This window comes from Centruroides vittatus, unplaced genomic scaffold, assembly GCF_030686945.1.
Source record: "Centruroides vittatus isolate TY-2023 unplaced genomic scaffold, ASM3068694v2 contig_178, whole genome shotgun sequence".
NCBI classification, from domain to species: domain Eukaryota; kingdom Metazoa; phylum Arthropoda; class Arachnida; order Scorpiones; family Buthidae; genus Centruroides; species Centruroides vittatus.
Window position 1 is genome coordinate 376512 of NW_027121089.1, and position 14285 is coordinate 390796.

A 14285-nucleotide genomic window follows, 5' to 3' on the forward strand; every position below is an offset into this window, starting at 1 on the left:
ATTGTGACATCACAACGAATAATTACGTCACCGCGCGTGAAGGCGAACGCGACGTTATCGCGGCACGACCGACATTTTTTTTTTAGTCAGAATACAGTAATTAAAAATAACAGAAATATACAGCGTAAGTTAATGACGTCGCAGCCGGCTTATCGCCAGGAAAAAACCGAAATATTACTTTACAGGGAAGGGGGAAAAGTCAATTTATTTATTAAAAATTTCATAAGAATATAATTTCGAAAACAATTCTTAGAAAAGTATTAAAAATAAAACACGAGAAATGAGACAGTAGACGGTATATTATGTTTTTTGATAATGTACAACGGGGAGACATACGTGTATTTATTTTTTTTTAATTTTATTTTAATAATCTACATTACTGTACAAATGACGTCACAAATAAGCACTTCTGACATCAATACGTAACAGACAACAAGACATCAGCATTGTCAACAATGTACATAAAGAGAAAAAATATGACAGTTTTACACAATTATTGCTTGCATTTTGCCATCTACAAGTCTCGAAAATTGAAATCACATATATTAAAATTCTATTTATTTATTTATTTGTGTGTTTTATTTATTTATTTATTTATTTTCTTTTTATTTTTCAAAAGGGAGGAGAATGACAAGGGGATTAAAGAGAATGTATGGATTTTAAAACTGAGACTTGGAGAGGCATAGCTGCATCATAAATGAGGGAGGGATGGAGGGAATGGGTGAAAACAAAGCTTAATTGTCTTGTGTTTTCTCCATACAAGTACACATAAATGAGCATTTTTCATTCACGAAAAAATCACAGAAATTTGTAAAAGTTTATCGTCATCATCGTCTCTGACCTTCTCCGATAAATTAATTATAAATATTTGTTTGTTTTTTTTCACATGTACAGACTAAACACCTTCCTTTTCTTTTTCCTTTCTTTTTTCGCGTTCTCTTTTGACATCCATTTTCTTTTTTCTTTTTCTTTCAGTTGCTTGCGGAGCCAGAACGATCCGGACTTAGTTCTGCTTGTTTCTTTCTGGCCTGCAAAGGTATAAGAAGATTTTGAAAAGCGTTAATGGCATTAGGAGGTCCTTCCCACGTTCTGCAGGACCATCCTACTGTTTTGCTTCACGCATAATGCGATTTCTAAGTTTGTCACCTAACAGGATTTCGTATTCTTTCACTATCTTTTGCCACCTGGTTAGAGGTGTGCGGCTTTTATTCCTACTTTTTTTATGCATAGAACTTATTATTATTTAAATTTTAAACAAAATGTATTTGTATTTTAAAATATTTTCCTTTCTGTGGGAGTTCAGAGGCAAAATACGTGTTAGCATCTATTTGTAACGATTTAGTAAATAGTATACCTATCTGCCGCACCTTTCTAATTGCAAAAATTGAACAATTACCTTTCTGTTATGTTGCTGTGTTTATATTTATATTAGAAACTCACACAATAACATTTGTAGACACCATACTATCGAACGAAACGGTATTATAAGTACTATAGTATAGTACAATACTATACTAGACGCCCAGTGACAGTACAATACTATACTGAGTGCACATTGACAAATAAAATATTATTCTAAGTGCAAAATGAGAAATACACTACTACACTATGTGCACAATGATAGTATAATAGTATACCACGTATAATACTATATTAGGTACACAGTGACAAATGCAATATACCACACTAGCAGCACGTTGACAAATAAAACGCTATACTATATAGTATATAGTATGTGCACAGTATAGTATTGTTCTATACTGTGTACATAATGACAGTACAATACCACACTAGGTGCACATTTGCACATACAAAGCTGTACTACATGCACAAAACTACACTAGACGCACATTGACTCTTTGGGTACAGAACTGTAAACATTGCCATGTTTTCCTTATATTCAATTGATGAAAGCCATTAACACGTGTAAAGCCATGAACAGTCTTTGATACAAGCATCAAACCTGAACTTGAAAGACTAAAATAATCAGTAAATAGAAAAGCCCGAAGATAAATAATACTCGAAAATCTGAGAGACAAGTATGCAAATGAAATAATTAAACACGCACTTCGTTTATTATTAAAACAAATATAAAGAACATAATGTTGAAACTTTCAATAAATATCAAAACAGCTTACTGTCACTGAATTTAAGTCACACAAACAGAGAATTAAAACAAATTGAAAGAAATTAAAATAAACAGCATCAAAGAAACGTGGAACCAGAATGTTTCAAAGATAATTTCTAGAGGATAAAAGAGAGAGGAGAGGAGGAAGAGAGAGAGAGAGAGAGAAAGTAAATCAAATTATACAACTTTCACTTTTACTTTTTTTTTCCTTCCTATCCTACCCAGTTGTAATCTGTGCTCCAATGTGCGATAAGACTTTAATCTAGTGCTGACCCCCGCTGATCCTCTAATGGCGTTCCTCCCCTAATAGAAAAGAATAGAAGCCCTCTATCATCACACATTGTCGATCGAATATGACGGGCCCCGGGCAATGCACGTGGGACTTGTAAGAAAAACTTCATCTAATTTAAATGTTACCATTGAGGTTTATTTTCTACGCTGATGGTCTTCCTATTTTTAAACTGTTTACCATCATAGACTTAGCTGCTGTGCTGGTTTTCTCCATTCACTCAAATACCCATCCATAATTAAGGGGCACTTACTAATAGAAACCCGTTTCTAAGCATTTTTAACAATACAGCGCACATACGTATCTGTTAACGAGGGGTGCAAAACTATATTTTACTGTTTAAATGTGATTTAGATAAATATTCTGATATGGAATTCGAATTAAATTGTAATTCTCTCAACGTCATAATTACTGCTAGTAGGGAATAAAATATAAGAATTGGATTATAGGGAGATGTAGATAGCCATCGCGGCACTACCTGTTGCCACGTGACCTATGACAAGTTAACCTTGTTACCTCTACATGATAATTACATCGTTGTGTAACTGGAGACACCTTTCTATCGATGTAAACATTTGACAAGAGACATTGGAAACTAGCTGCAGCCACGTGCTCTTATTGCGCCCGTAACACTGGTGAATAGGCGGATTTAAACCGTATTTAGTTCGACCTCCCTTCGTAAATCCCTCTTTTTTTTTCTTCTAGTGACGAGGCCATGCAAACTTTGTCTGGCCCCCTGACAGAGGACACGCGGTCTTCGCTCCATAACTGGTCTACGGGATTTTTCCCACATTCACGAAATTTCGTATGAAAAACATATGTAGAGGACCATTTTTCTGGGTTTTCCACCCCAAATCCATTCGCCCACTCTGGATTTTTGCAACCACTTAATCTGTGGATCAGAATGTTTCCCACAATTGAAATTATTCATGAATTGTATTTTATTTATTGCGGGATTTATGAAGAAAAGAGTACGGTGTGAGAAGATTGTGTCCGCCTGGCAGTTTCCTACAACTGTACTAGTGAGCGTAGAGTGTAGTAAATCCTAACTAAAGATAAGCTTTGTCCAGTAAATCGCGACTCTCGCTCGTCGCTCACGTCTGTGCAGTGACAGGTGTAGAAAATCTCATCCCGGATACCCCAGTATAATCAAACCGATAGGAATGTAGTACTAGTCATTCGGATTTACGTTTCTCGAACTCCATCTGGATAGGGACTAGCTATACAATGAAGAAGCGAAGAACGTAGAAATGAAGTAGACAATAGGCTTCCCAAGTCTTGTGGAGGAGACACGTGGACTGCTCAGGAGGACAATAGACGCTTTTCCCATGCACCATACGGCGGACGATACAAGTTGGTAGTTTGGGCAGAAGCAGGTGCATTGGAGAAGCGTCCTCATTCGCTCAGACGATTTCGTGCGATGGCGAAACTCCGAGTCGCACGCATCGTCAGGTGCACCTCTGTAGCTCACCCATTAAGAGCGCTTCTGGCGTAAGCGGGAGAGGGCGTAAGGCACTAACGACCTGTTGGCAGCGGAGCACAGTGTAGCTGCCATCTGTCTTTGAGGGCAATAGCATCACCTGATTGCACTACGCTGTGAATGGAGCGAGAAATCGGCACTCACCTCTACTTCGGCTTCGGCTTGTCGCTCCTGTTGAGCTCGGAACGCTCTCTGTTTCTCTTCAAAGTCTCTCAACCGTTGATTGTATCTCTCGATTTGTTCTCTCAGTAACGCATCCTCGACCTACGCATAGAAAACCAAAGTTAATATCCTACATACTGCACGGTGACGTATGCCAACGAGCTACCCACCTGAGCTCTCTCCTCGTCGTATTCTAAACAACCCACTCCATCCAAGCGTTCCAGATCCATCCAGCCTCTGTACCGCACGCACACCCCATTCATAATGAGTATTGACTTAACGTGTACCTGTAAATTAACCCAATAATACATTAAAATAAACACTAAAAGGGAGGAGCCTCACCCTGCTAAACAGTGCTCCTCCGAGTCCTATTACTTTCCGATATCAATTCTTCCGTTCGCCAAACACGTAAAGCACAAGTCTACAGGCCTATCGGCCATTATTTATTATTATTTTTTCTTAATATTTAATTACAATCTATTTTTTCCCTGTTACTAAATTCAGCGAATATTTCAGAGCCCATTGTCAAATTTCTTTCGTTAATGTAGGCATAATAGCGACACGAAGCGGCAGCAAAAACAATGCCAGAAAGAATTGCGTGGATGGCGGCAAAAAAACGCAATAATGCATCCCGTTTGACGACAGACAAATCTAATTGTGAATTTTTCTTGTATTGACGAAATTAATGATGCACATTGACACATTAGCAAAACCTTCCCGGCTACCATTTGCTCGCTCCATTTCCTTCTGCACAGAGGTGTGGTCTGACCAGCGGCTACTGACCAAATTGTAAAGGAAATGCCTTCCATACACGAAAATGGGACCAGTTTTTGTGCATCTTAAAACGTAATTACGCAAGGAGAAAAAACTCGGCAGGGGGGGTTCATAGGTCAGTTACTGCCACCGTCTGCAAGACATCTGGACAACGTCAACCTCGTTGAAAGTTTTGTGACAGGATCGTATGGGTAATATATGCAATTCCCGGTAATTATAGGATGCACGTTTGTAGGTGGTTGAGTGTTTGCTGAAAAACACACATTGCCAACAGTAATGGAGTCAAATAACAATGATCGAGTTGACGAGTACAATGACACACACAATAAACACAACGCCCAACAATACCAGTTCCTTTTTCACTCAATTATATCTCGGAATGATACTTCAAATGAAGCGGCTGCCTATCAACACCATCTACTGCACCTGAATTACACCTCTTTTTATATATATACATACACCACAACCGATTCAGCCTTCAGGCCCAAACTTTCCTAGGCTCTGACAAACACTCCATCATTTTTCCAAGCTCGGTAGCTGGGAGAGGAGACAAAAACCACCCCGGGGGGGGTAATCGCGTGTTTGGTATAAATTAATTTATTCATATTTATAATAATTTTGATATAAAAATTCTCTTGTACAATTTCACTTACAGAATTTATCTATGGAAATTTAATTACAGAATCGTCCATTTTTCTTCCAGAATTAAATGCTTACACGGGAATTTATACACAGTGAAACCTGTGTAAATCGGGGAATGTTTTCTCCGTTTTGACAGGTTTTTTTTTTACGTAGAAAATCGATCCATTCAGAAGAATTTTTTTCATTTAGGCAGGTTTCCGTTTTATCCAGGTTCCGTCTTAGACAGGTTTCACCGTATAGGCGTATATATGTATGTATGTCTGTTAGGCTTCTATACCGTTTAACGTATTGGCGCGAATATTCTTTGAAACTCTAGAAAAAATACTGTGGCACCCCCAACCCCCAACTACCCCAAAAAAGCTCGAGACATGAGTTTTCGTGCTGATTTATTATGAAAAGTTTCCATGAATTTATCCAATGAAATTTCCATAATTTATTATGAAAATTTCGTAATAAATTTCATAATAATTATAATCATAATAAAATTTCCACGATAAACGAAAAATTCGGTGAAATTTATAATTGAATTGTCCTCGTGATTCATTAGAAAATTTCCATAAAGGATAAAAATTCAGGCTGATTTTAATTGTTTTTAAACCGAATTTTAATAGAATTTCTCTATGCAGAATGGAATATTTCATTTTAAATTTGAAATATTTGGAATATTTTATAATAAAACTTAAAAAGGGAATTCAGATTTTTCGAAAATCTCGTACGGATTTGATGTATATCTAGTTTACTTTACACTATATTTCACTTTAGTGGAGTTATCTGAATTTATACCTCGGTGTATCCAATCAGAATTCCTCTAAAAATACGAAAAGAGGATTTCGTTTAGCCAATTTTAAGGCCCTTTTCATATTTTTCATTTCAAAATTCTGTAAGAAATTCGAAAACGTTCTCACAACCGGCAAGACTGTAATTACTCACTGTATTACACAGTACGTTGTTATAAATGCAGCAGCATTTGTACAGAGGAAAGCGATACAAAATGGAAGCAGAAAACGAAATTTATGCAGCCTAAAATGCCGAATTTCTACCAAGAAAGGGCAAGAGATTCTAAAAGTATTTGCAACACCAGCAACACTTTGTAATTACCCACCGTACTATATATATATAGGCACTTACAAGGCAGTATAAACACCTACAAGGCTGTTTATACTGCCTTGTAGGTGAATAGCATCATGTGTGCGCGAATGGCAATTAATGCAAAAATGGAAGCAGAAGGTACAGAATTATCTTCTAAGACCTGCTATTTACAACAGAAGCTGTGCTATTATTTTCAGGTAGCGCATCCAAGCCCAGAAGCGTTGTACAATCAGCTTCTAGATTTTTATCTGATCCAGAACAATTCAGGAAATTCTCTTTCGAATAAAAGATCTTATCGTGTGACCCATGCCCGAATAAATAAATAAAAAAATAAAAAAAAACAGGGTTGGAATTTGAATATATATAAAAATCATCGACCATTCGGTATATCATCCCTATTGCAGGAAGTAATTTGTAAGTAGTAGCAATCACGAAACAAAACTATTATCGCCAATGCATGGTTCCGCTACAGTTGATAGATGGATCTGGCATTATGCACACACAAATGCATTAGTATGCACCGGACCAGTTGAGGATCTAACTGGCAAAGAACGATTAAAAAATACGTTCTTAATTGGGCTCGTTACGCTTCAACGAAGGGAGTCGTTATGGATTGAAAAAAAAAAAACAGTTGATTGGCAGTTATGGTTTATGTTTGCAGGCCTACTCTTCTCGAATACACAACGGTTTTTGTAAGAACTGGCTAAAAATCTATTTCTATGGCCCTATATATTGTATAACCTCGTCCGAACAGACCCATTGATGCATTATTCTACAATATACCTCGCTTCTCTACTCGACCCATTGGGTAGCATTAAGCCCACCGTTCACTTCTATACCTAATAATATATATTATTATATGGGTATACACGCTCGTGGGAACCAGTTTAAGAATATATTTTTGGGCATAAATATTGTTTTTTCTCCAGTAAATTGCGCCTTTTTTCGTTAAAATATTATGCAAATACCTGTTAGATGGAATAATTCTATATTGTTCCTAGTTGCTTTCCAGCTGTATTCTTCGATTTATTATATATTTTTAAGTACTGTGACGTGTTTTCTGTACCTAATCTTGAATAAAATGTAATTATTTAAGTGATTAATTACACTTTTAAATTGCATTTTTGCAGGTTCAGTAACACTAACACTAGAATAATAATAACAATAGAGAGATACCTGCAAGTATCTCTCTCTATTGTTATTATGGGCCCAAGAGAAATACTTGTAAGTAGACTTGTGCTCATAGATTTGCTTGCAAGCATCTCCATTTGCTAGACGACTTCTCTATAGATACCATAGCATCTAACATATACAGCAGTGTTTATAGTAGTATCATTATAGTATTTATACTATTAAGTGTGGTGTATACCAGTGTATTTTATATATTTCCATTGTATAATACTTTATTTAGCCTGGAATCGATAGAGAAGTGATATGCACATAGATTGACTTCTCTGTAGATTCTAGGCTACTTATACAGTGGAAATTTATAAATACTATAAATACAGTAGAATAAACAGTAGTTGATAAACAGAGGGTCGTTTTTCTTATACAACTGGTGTAAATTCTTTGAAACTGATTCCAATTTTAAGGGGACGATAGACTATTTATTCATTACGACACCCGAATTTCATGCAATATTCTATCTTATTGTGTGAAGTAATACAAGAACATTTCAAATTGTCGATATTGTTTCCGCGTATCTGCACTCAGTTCAATCGATAAACTGATCCAATGGTTTACTTGTAAACTGTACGACTTGAGGGTGACTTGCAAGCGTTCGATCTTACTTGCTGCCAACATCGTGACCTGAAACGTTACCATAGCAACCGCCATCGACCAAATCCCCTCCATCGAATGGCCGGCCCGGTAGTTCACCGCACCCAAGCCACGTGATCTTAGCTCCGAGCATAATTTAATGATCACAACCGAGAAATCTGCACGACCCCCGTGTACCAGAATACAGCGGGCTCACTCCTGTGTATTCGGCAATATATTTATATAAAGGAAGAAAAAAAAATTGGGCAGATCAGATTCATCGAACGGTATTTTCTGATAGAAATTAAAGGGGACCACCCGGGTCGTTAGTGCTCTATCGAGCGTACAACGAGTAGGTAGCATTACCTTGTTAGTTTAGTAGTAATAAATCCATAATGAGAGTCATCAGTTTAGCGATGACAAGAGCGGGACAATAGGTAACACGTGGCCAGGTAAAGTGATGGGGGGTGGAGAAATCACTGCACTGTGACAAACCAAACTTATGTTCTAATAGATATTATACAGCTGTTTTCCCGTTGGTTGATTTTATTGAAGAGCTTGGCCTTTTCGTTTTATCTCGTCCCATCCTCCCCCTTCTTCCAATGGCTCATTTATTAAATAAATAAGTAAAAATTAAGAGAGAAACGTAACCCCTCTAACGTTGGAACAAGCACGATTTAGAAAATACTAGTCGTTAACCCCATTTTTCAACGTTGCAGGATGGTACCGGTGATTAGAGATGATAACAAATGTCGGTAGCCATTTTGCTTTTACGGATCGATTGACCAATAAGAGACAGAGATACTCAACTATCTCGTCGTCACTCTCTCCTCCATTTTTGTTCTTTACTGCAACGAATTTTCCAAACTGCATCCATTTACTCGAATCATTTCCATTGTCCATTAGGCAATTCCTACTTTTACATCAGATTAGCAGACATTAGTCACAATTTGAAGCACTTTAACGGCTTAGTTTCGTGTCGAAAACCTTAACGATAATCGGGAAAGATAGTTTGACCAACGAAAAAATGGCAATTTGGTTGTATTTCCTACCGAAAATGGCGGCAGTGACGTTAGTTGGGCCGCTAATAACAGCGAGAAATCGAATTAACAAAGGAGCTTTCAACTCATTAATTGCCCTTCTTCAATTATTCTCGAAGAATCTTCACCCCTGTAGCCTAGAAAGCGAAATAACGAGGCCAAAAAAGGGAAAATGGCGACGAAATTTGCGACAGAAACGGCATAAATCGAATACCTTTACGCTTTTCCGTCAACAATTTTTGCTAATTTCAACCGAGAAAGACATTTTTTCGAACGAAAGCATCTTTCTGGCGATCCGTCTGTTTGTCTGTCTGCGATAAATCAGCTAAATCGAAACAGTTTAGTTTGGCCTATACAATATATTCAATTCAGAAGGTTATAGTGAGTTAAAATACAGATTTTTTATCGTTCCTCCAACGTCTAGTCAACATTTTAAGCGGTTTTTATAAGAAATTACAGCTTTTAAAATACATTTCACGTTAGTTTCTTTCTTCTGTTTAGGTCTACACACTAGACACATTGATTTAATATTAATTTTACAGTAATTCTTCTGTTTCAGACAGTATAAACAGTTACTTTATACTTTAATTATACTAATTTGCTTTTTCGTGTGTTACGTTCCCAAGACTTCTCGATTAGAAGCTCTACATTGTTACGAACGTCCATATACGTGTTCTCGACAGTTAAGAACGTTCGTAACAGATCATCTAGTATATATATAACCGTAATCAATGGTAAAGTAGAGTAGTTTCGCACGTTACGAACGTTTCAACACTTGCCTAATTTATTTTATTCACACCACACCGCTAAAAAGTAGATTTTACTCTACACTACATACGCGTAATCCCCTCTAAATTAGTGCAACACTACAACTCACGGCATAGTCGCATAACACACAGCCGTAACCTTTACTAAGACACGTTCGTTAGCGTAACGACAGCAATTCCGTAACCAAAATCGAGTTCCCCTGAAGAATTTTCCACTGTTTAAACCAATTTAGAACTCGAATGTTTTCATTCTCTCATTCCGAATCACGAACCCGGGCAAGTTTCATCCTCATTATTTCGATCATCCAAGGCTTCTTTCCGGGAACAATGGAGACATTTGGTTTCAAAATGCCGGGAATTACAGGTTACATTCTCCCCCCCCATTATTTTTTTTTTATATTTCTACCCTTTGTCTCGGTAAAATAAACAGTACAAAACTCGATTTCTACTGTAAAAGTCCTTTGTTTCGCCGGATTAAAGATGCAAATCCGGCGAAACAAAAAAGAGAAAGAAACACAGGCAATGGAAGTATTGTTACGCCAATTTCTAATTCCAGTAGACGATCATTTCGTTTGTGGAAATGACTTTCATCGCATGAAAATGACCATTTTCTTTCTTTAAATTAACGATAAAGTGCAATTCAACGAACAGGCACTCATTAGATTTAGCCTTAAGGCGCTCGATACTAGACGCAACTATTAACTTCTTCATACAGAAAGATACTTCGCCCGAATATACGTGTTACATTTCGGAAAAGTTTAATTTCTCTAAACCGCAGGTGACGAGCATCATCTTCCCAATTTATATTGTATATAACACAGGAGGGTATCATTTACTTTACAATGGTTGACTGCCAGGTTGTATCATTAACATTTCTAAACGTATACCAACCTCTAACCTGTTCTACACTTTTCCTAAAGCTTAAAATTCAGGTTAGCAGAAGCAAGGAAGTCGTCCCGCTTCCTATATAATACACACACAGGCAGACAGACAGACAGACAAACACACTGTTTCTTCCTACCTTTATGAAACAGTTAGGCATAACCTAAGGCTAAACTCGGGTATAAAAACTTGTATATAATTAAGTTAGCTAAGTCAAGGTTGGGTCATTGGGATCAGCTGTAAGGTAACTTTCCCGGAGCGCTCGGCCTATCCTTAAACACCAAGTGATTACCTGATAATAATTAATCATCGGGGACACCCAGGATAAAGAGCGGCCATACTTTAAATGCCGAAAATAAAGACTTTACATTGGTCCTGATGATACCATTATCGTGGTAGTAAGGCATATATACGGGTAGGTGTACGAAATGGTCTATTATAAACTAAGTATACTAACGCAGTTACACTTAAACGTTATCGTTCAACCTCTAAACGAAGGACACCTTCCGTAATAGCTAAATTTCGCCGCTCTAAACTCGTTTTTCTGAAGGTAAAAAGGTGGCCCGTATAAGACAAGTTAACCTGTCAGACAAAGCATTGTTTTTCACCAGAATTAGTGTTTAAATTCGGCCGTTATTTAGCCAAAAATATGGCGAAATTAACACTTAAAAAGCCCACTTGGCATTGTACAAAGGAAGGGGGGGGCTTAATTTTAGACCACAAATTATGTACCTGTAATTTATAGTGTATAATCATAAGGTTTCCCAGGCCTTATTACAAAGGGAAACGACGAAGTTAAACGTGCACGTATCTGTTAGAGACAACGCTAGAGATAGGCCTACTCGCCTTTTGTTAATCGGCATCTTTTGTCGGCACGAGACCCCCTTACGATTCACCTAATATGTCACAAGGCACTTGAAAATTTTAGAAAGGAGGCATTGAGGTAAAGTACGTATCCCCCTCCCGAGCATGACCCGATTCACTCAAGGACATTTTCTAACAGGATACAATCATTACGTAGGACTCGAAGGCAAATACCCCGAAATATTATGAGTCAGTGAGTGAGTGAGCGAGCTCCTTATAGAAATCAGTGTTGTTATGCCGTGTGACGAAATAATTGTTCCAGTTATTTAGAGACTAGGAAGTGTTCTCGTGTGTAATTCCTTCTCGCTAATCAAGAAATACATTATTCGGAAGGTACGGGGAGGGGGGGAGAGATTTGAAGCTCAGTGTCACGTGCGTTTCCGAGAAATTCCACATCCGTCGACTCATTGAATTCTGATAAAACTAATCATCTATGACTAACAGGATGTGGTCGTCTTATACAGTGTTTATTAATTATGAAATCTTATACGCTCCGTGAGGCTTCTTCGACTTTCAATCTCACTTGGCGCAAGAAGGATTGGTCCGAAAAGTCGAAAATGCTTCACTTCCGTGCCTCGTTGTACCTCAGAAACTGCCTCACTTGCGTAATAAGGTATTGCCTCTATTACCCGAAATACACCCGCAATTTCCTCAAGAAAAGCTGCTGGTAGCAATCGAAATTGCCTCAGTTGAGTAATAAGGCCTCTAACACCAGAAACTGTCGATTTCCTCGTTCTCTAACATAAACACATGTTATGTGGTTTTTATAATTTACACACGCCTACAGGCATTAAATGATACACAAGGTTTTATTTACGACGCATAGGGTATTAAATAGATATTTTTACACGAGAAAAATGCGGTACGGCCCTCCGTAGAAAGGCCATAAAAGTCTCTCGTGTTCTGCCTTTTATTACTACACTTAAAAGGCCCTAAAGCTAATAAAAAAGAAACAAATTTACTCACCTTTCCTTGCTCCTTGTCGAAATCACAACCTTCGCTGTAACCATTGGTGCACGGGCTGAAAACCAACTGCAAGTTGGTACCCGTTGCCACGAACGCCTGCAACGTAAAGTTACTGCATGAGTTACGCGTAAAAGTTACGTATTTTTAAAAGAAAATGCTAACGTAACCCTAAACTGGCTCGAGAATCCGTAGGGTGTCAAGCATCACAAAATGGCGCCGGTGCCAGAGTGACGATGCTCGACGTAATTAAGGAGCAGTTACCTTCCTAATAGGGACGAATTTGCAGATTTACGAGTGTGCCCATCGAAAGTAGTAAAGGCCAAACCTTGAAATCGCTGACCTGTAAAGTGACGCGCCTTCGTGATGGAGTAACAATCATTAACGATGAGTATAGTCACGTTTTGCCAACTTGCCACCTGTGACATCCTGTTTCTCGAGCAGCAATCGGCTCGTACAGGTGACTTATCTGGATCCGAACTACCACATTACGCCAGATTTTCGGGGGGTGCCATAGCTCGAAAATAACGCCCGATCGCACGCGCGGGTGTGTTACGTAAACCCGGGCCTTTCCTCGAAAGGTGTGACATCCATTTTTTTTTTCTTTTTCTCAACAGATCACTGGTGTCTTGCGTGGAAGGCCAACTCTCGAGCCGGTGGTGACGCCTTAAAACGGGGTCGTAATACAATTAAACGCTTAGGTATGATTAACGACGTGTTATACAGGAAATTCGATAAAGTCAGGCGAAGTTAGGAAGCGATTTATATGGTTAAAAATAGTATTAAATCGAGGTCTTACCACTTCGGTGTGCCCTTCTCTGCAACCGTTCTGGAATCTCATCTGTCGTTCCTCCAGTGGACGGTCCCTGTAACCCGTATATCGCACCTGAGGGACGGTATAAAAGGGGTTAGAGATGGAATTGGTAAGGTTGCACGCGCGGGGGAGGGAGGGGAGGAGGAAAGGGATTCGGAACTCACCTCGCTCTCGCGGCTCAATCTTCGAAACAGCTCGTCGGACTCGAACTTGCCTTTTTGGTCCGGCACCACTTTGGGCATTTTAAATACAAAACGTGGTAACTGGTCGAAAATATTCGGCGTCTCGAACGGTAGCATGGTGACAATTTGTGTGTTGTCCGGCCACACGCTAGGCCACAAGGATGGAAGGAAAACGGAGCAGCTTGGCTGTGCCTTAGCCAACTTTACATCCCATTGGATCTCGCATCCGCCACATCGGAAAACCGAAAACCGAAGATGGCCATATATGGCAAGTGGGGAAGGACCTTCGGGAAAATGGGCGGTGTAGCGAAAGCTACGTCACTGGCTGATTATGCGGTTTTACCCAGAAGTCTAAAGGAGGGTAGGAAGCGGTGACGTCGGCTGACATCATCGACACGTCATACGTACGAGAGTGCAATACAGGTGCCCGAAAAGCCTTCAGATCGATGGG

At 38.7% G+C, this 14285-nt stretch overlaps 1 protein-coding gene across 1 annotated transcript; it reads right to left on the reverse strand.

Annotated features, from left to right (window-relative positions):
• Nucleotides 1-341: 341 nt before the first annotated feature.
• Nucleotides 342-14058, reverse strand: LOC136969402 (protein big brother-like). The gene is made up of 6 exons (XM_067263546.1): nt 13817-14058; nt 13638-13724; nt 12842-12937; nt 4230-4346; nt 4042-4161; nt 342-1028 (listed from the first exon to the last, which is right to left on the reverse strand). The coding sequence occupies exons 1-6, from the start codon at nt 13949-13951 to the stop codon at nt 972-974; spliced, it is 612 nt and encodes a 203-aa protein (XP_067119647.1). The 5' UTR covers nt 13952-14058; the 3' UTR covers nt 342-971.
• Nucleotides 14059-14285: the final 227 nt, after the last annotated feature.

What these genes read in the sequence shown, in the direction of transcription:
- LOC136969402 (XM_067263546.1), bottom strand. Translation starts at nt 13,951, where the DNA reads ATGCTACCGTTCGAGACGCCGAATATTTTCGACCAGTTACCACGTTTT. An exon ending in TCGACAAGGAGCAAGGAAAG is followed by an intron (nt 4,347 to 12,841) that starts GTGAGTAAATTT and finishes GTTAATTTACAG; the next exon opens with GTACACGTTAAGTCAATACT. An exon ending in ACGACGAGGAGAGAGCTCAG is followed by an intron (nt 4,162 to 4,229) that starts GTGGGTAGCTCG and finishes TTCTATGCGTAG; the next exon opens with GTCGAGGATGCGTTACTGAG.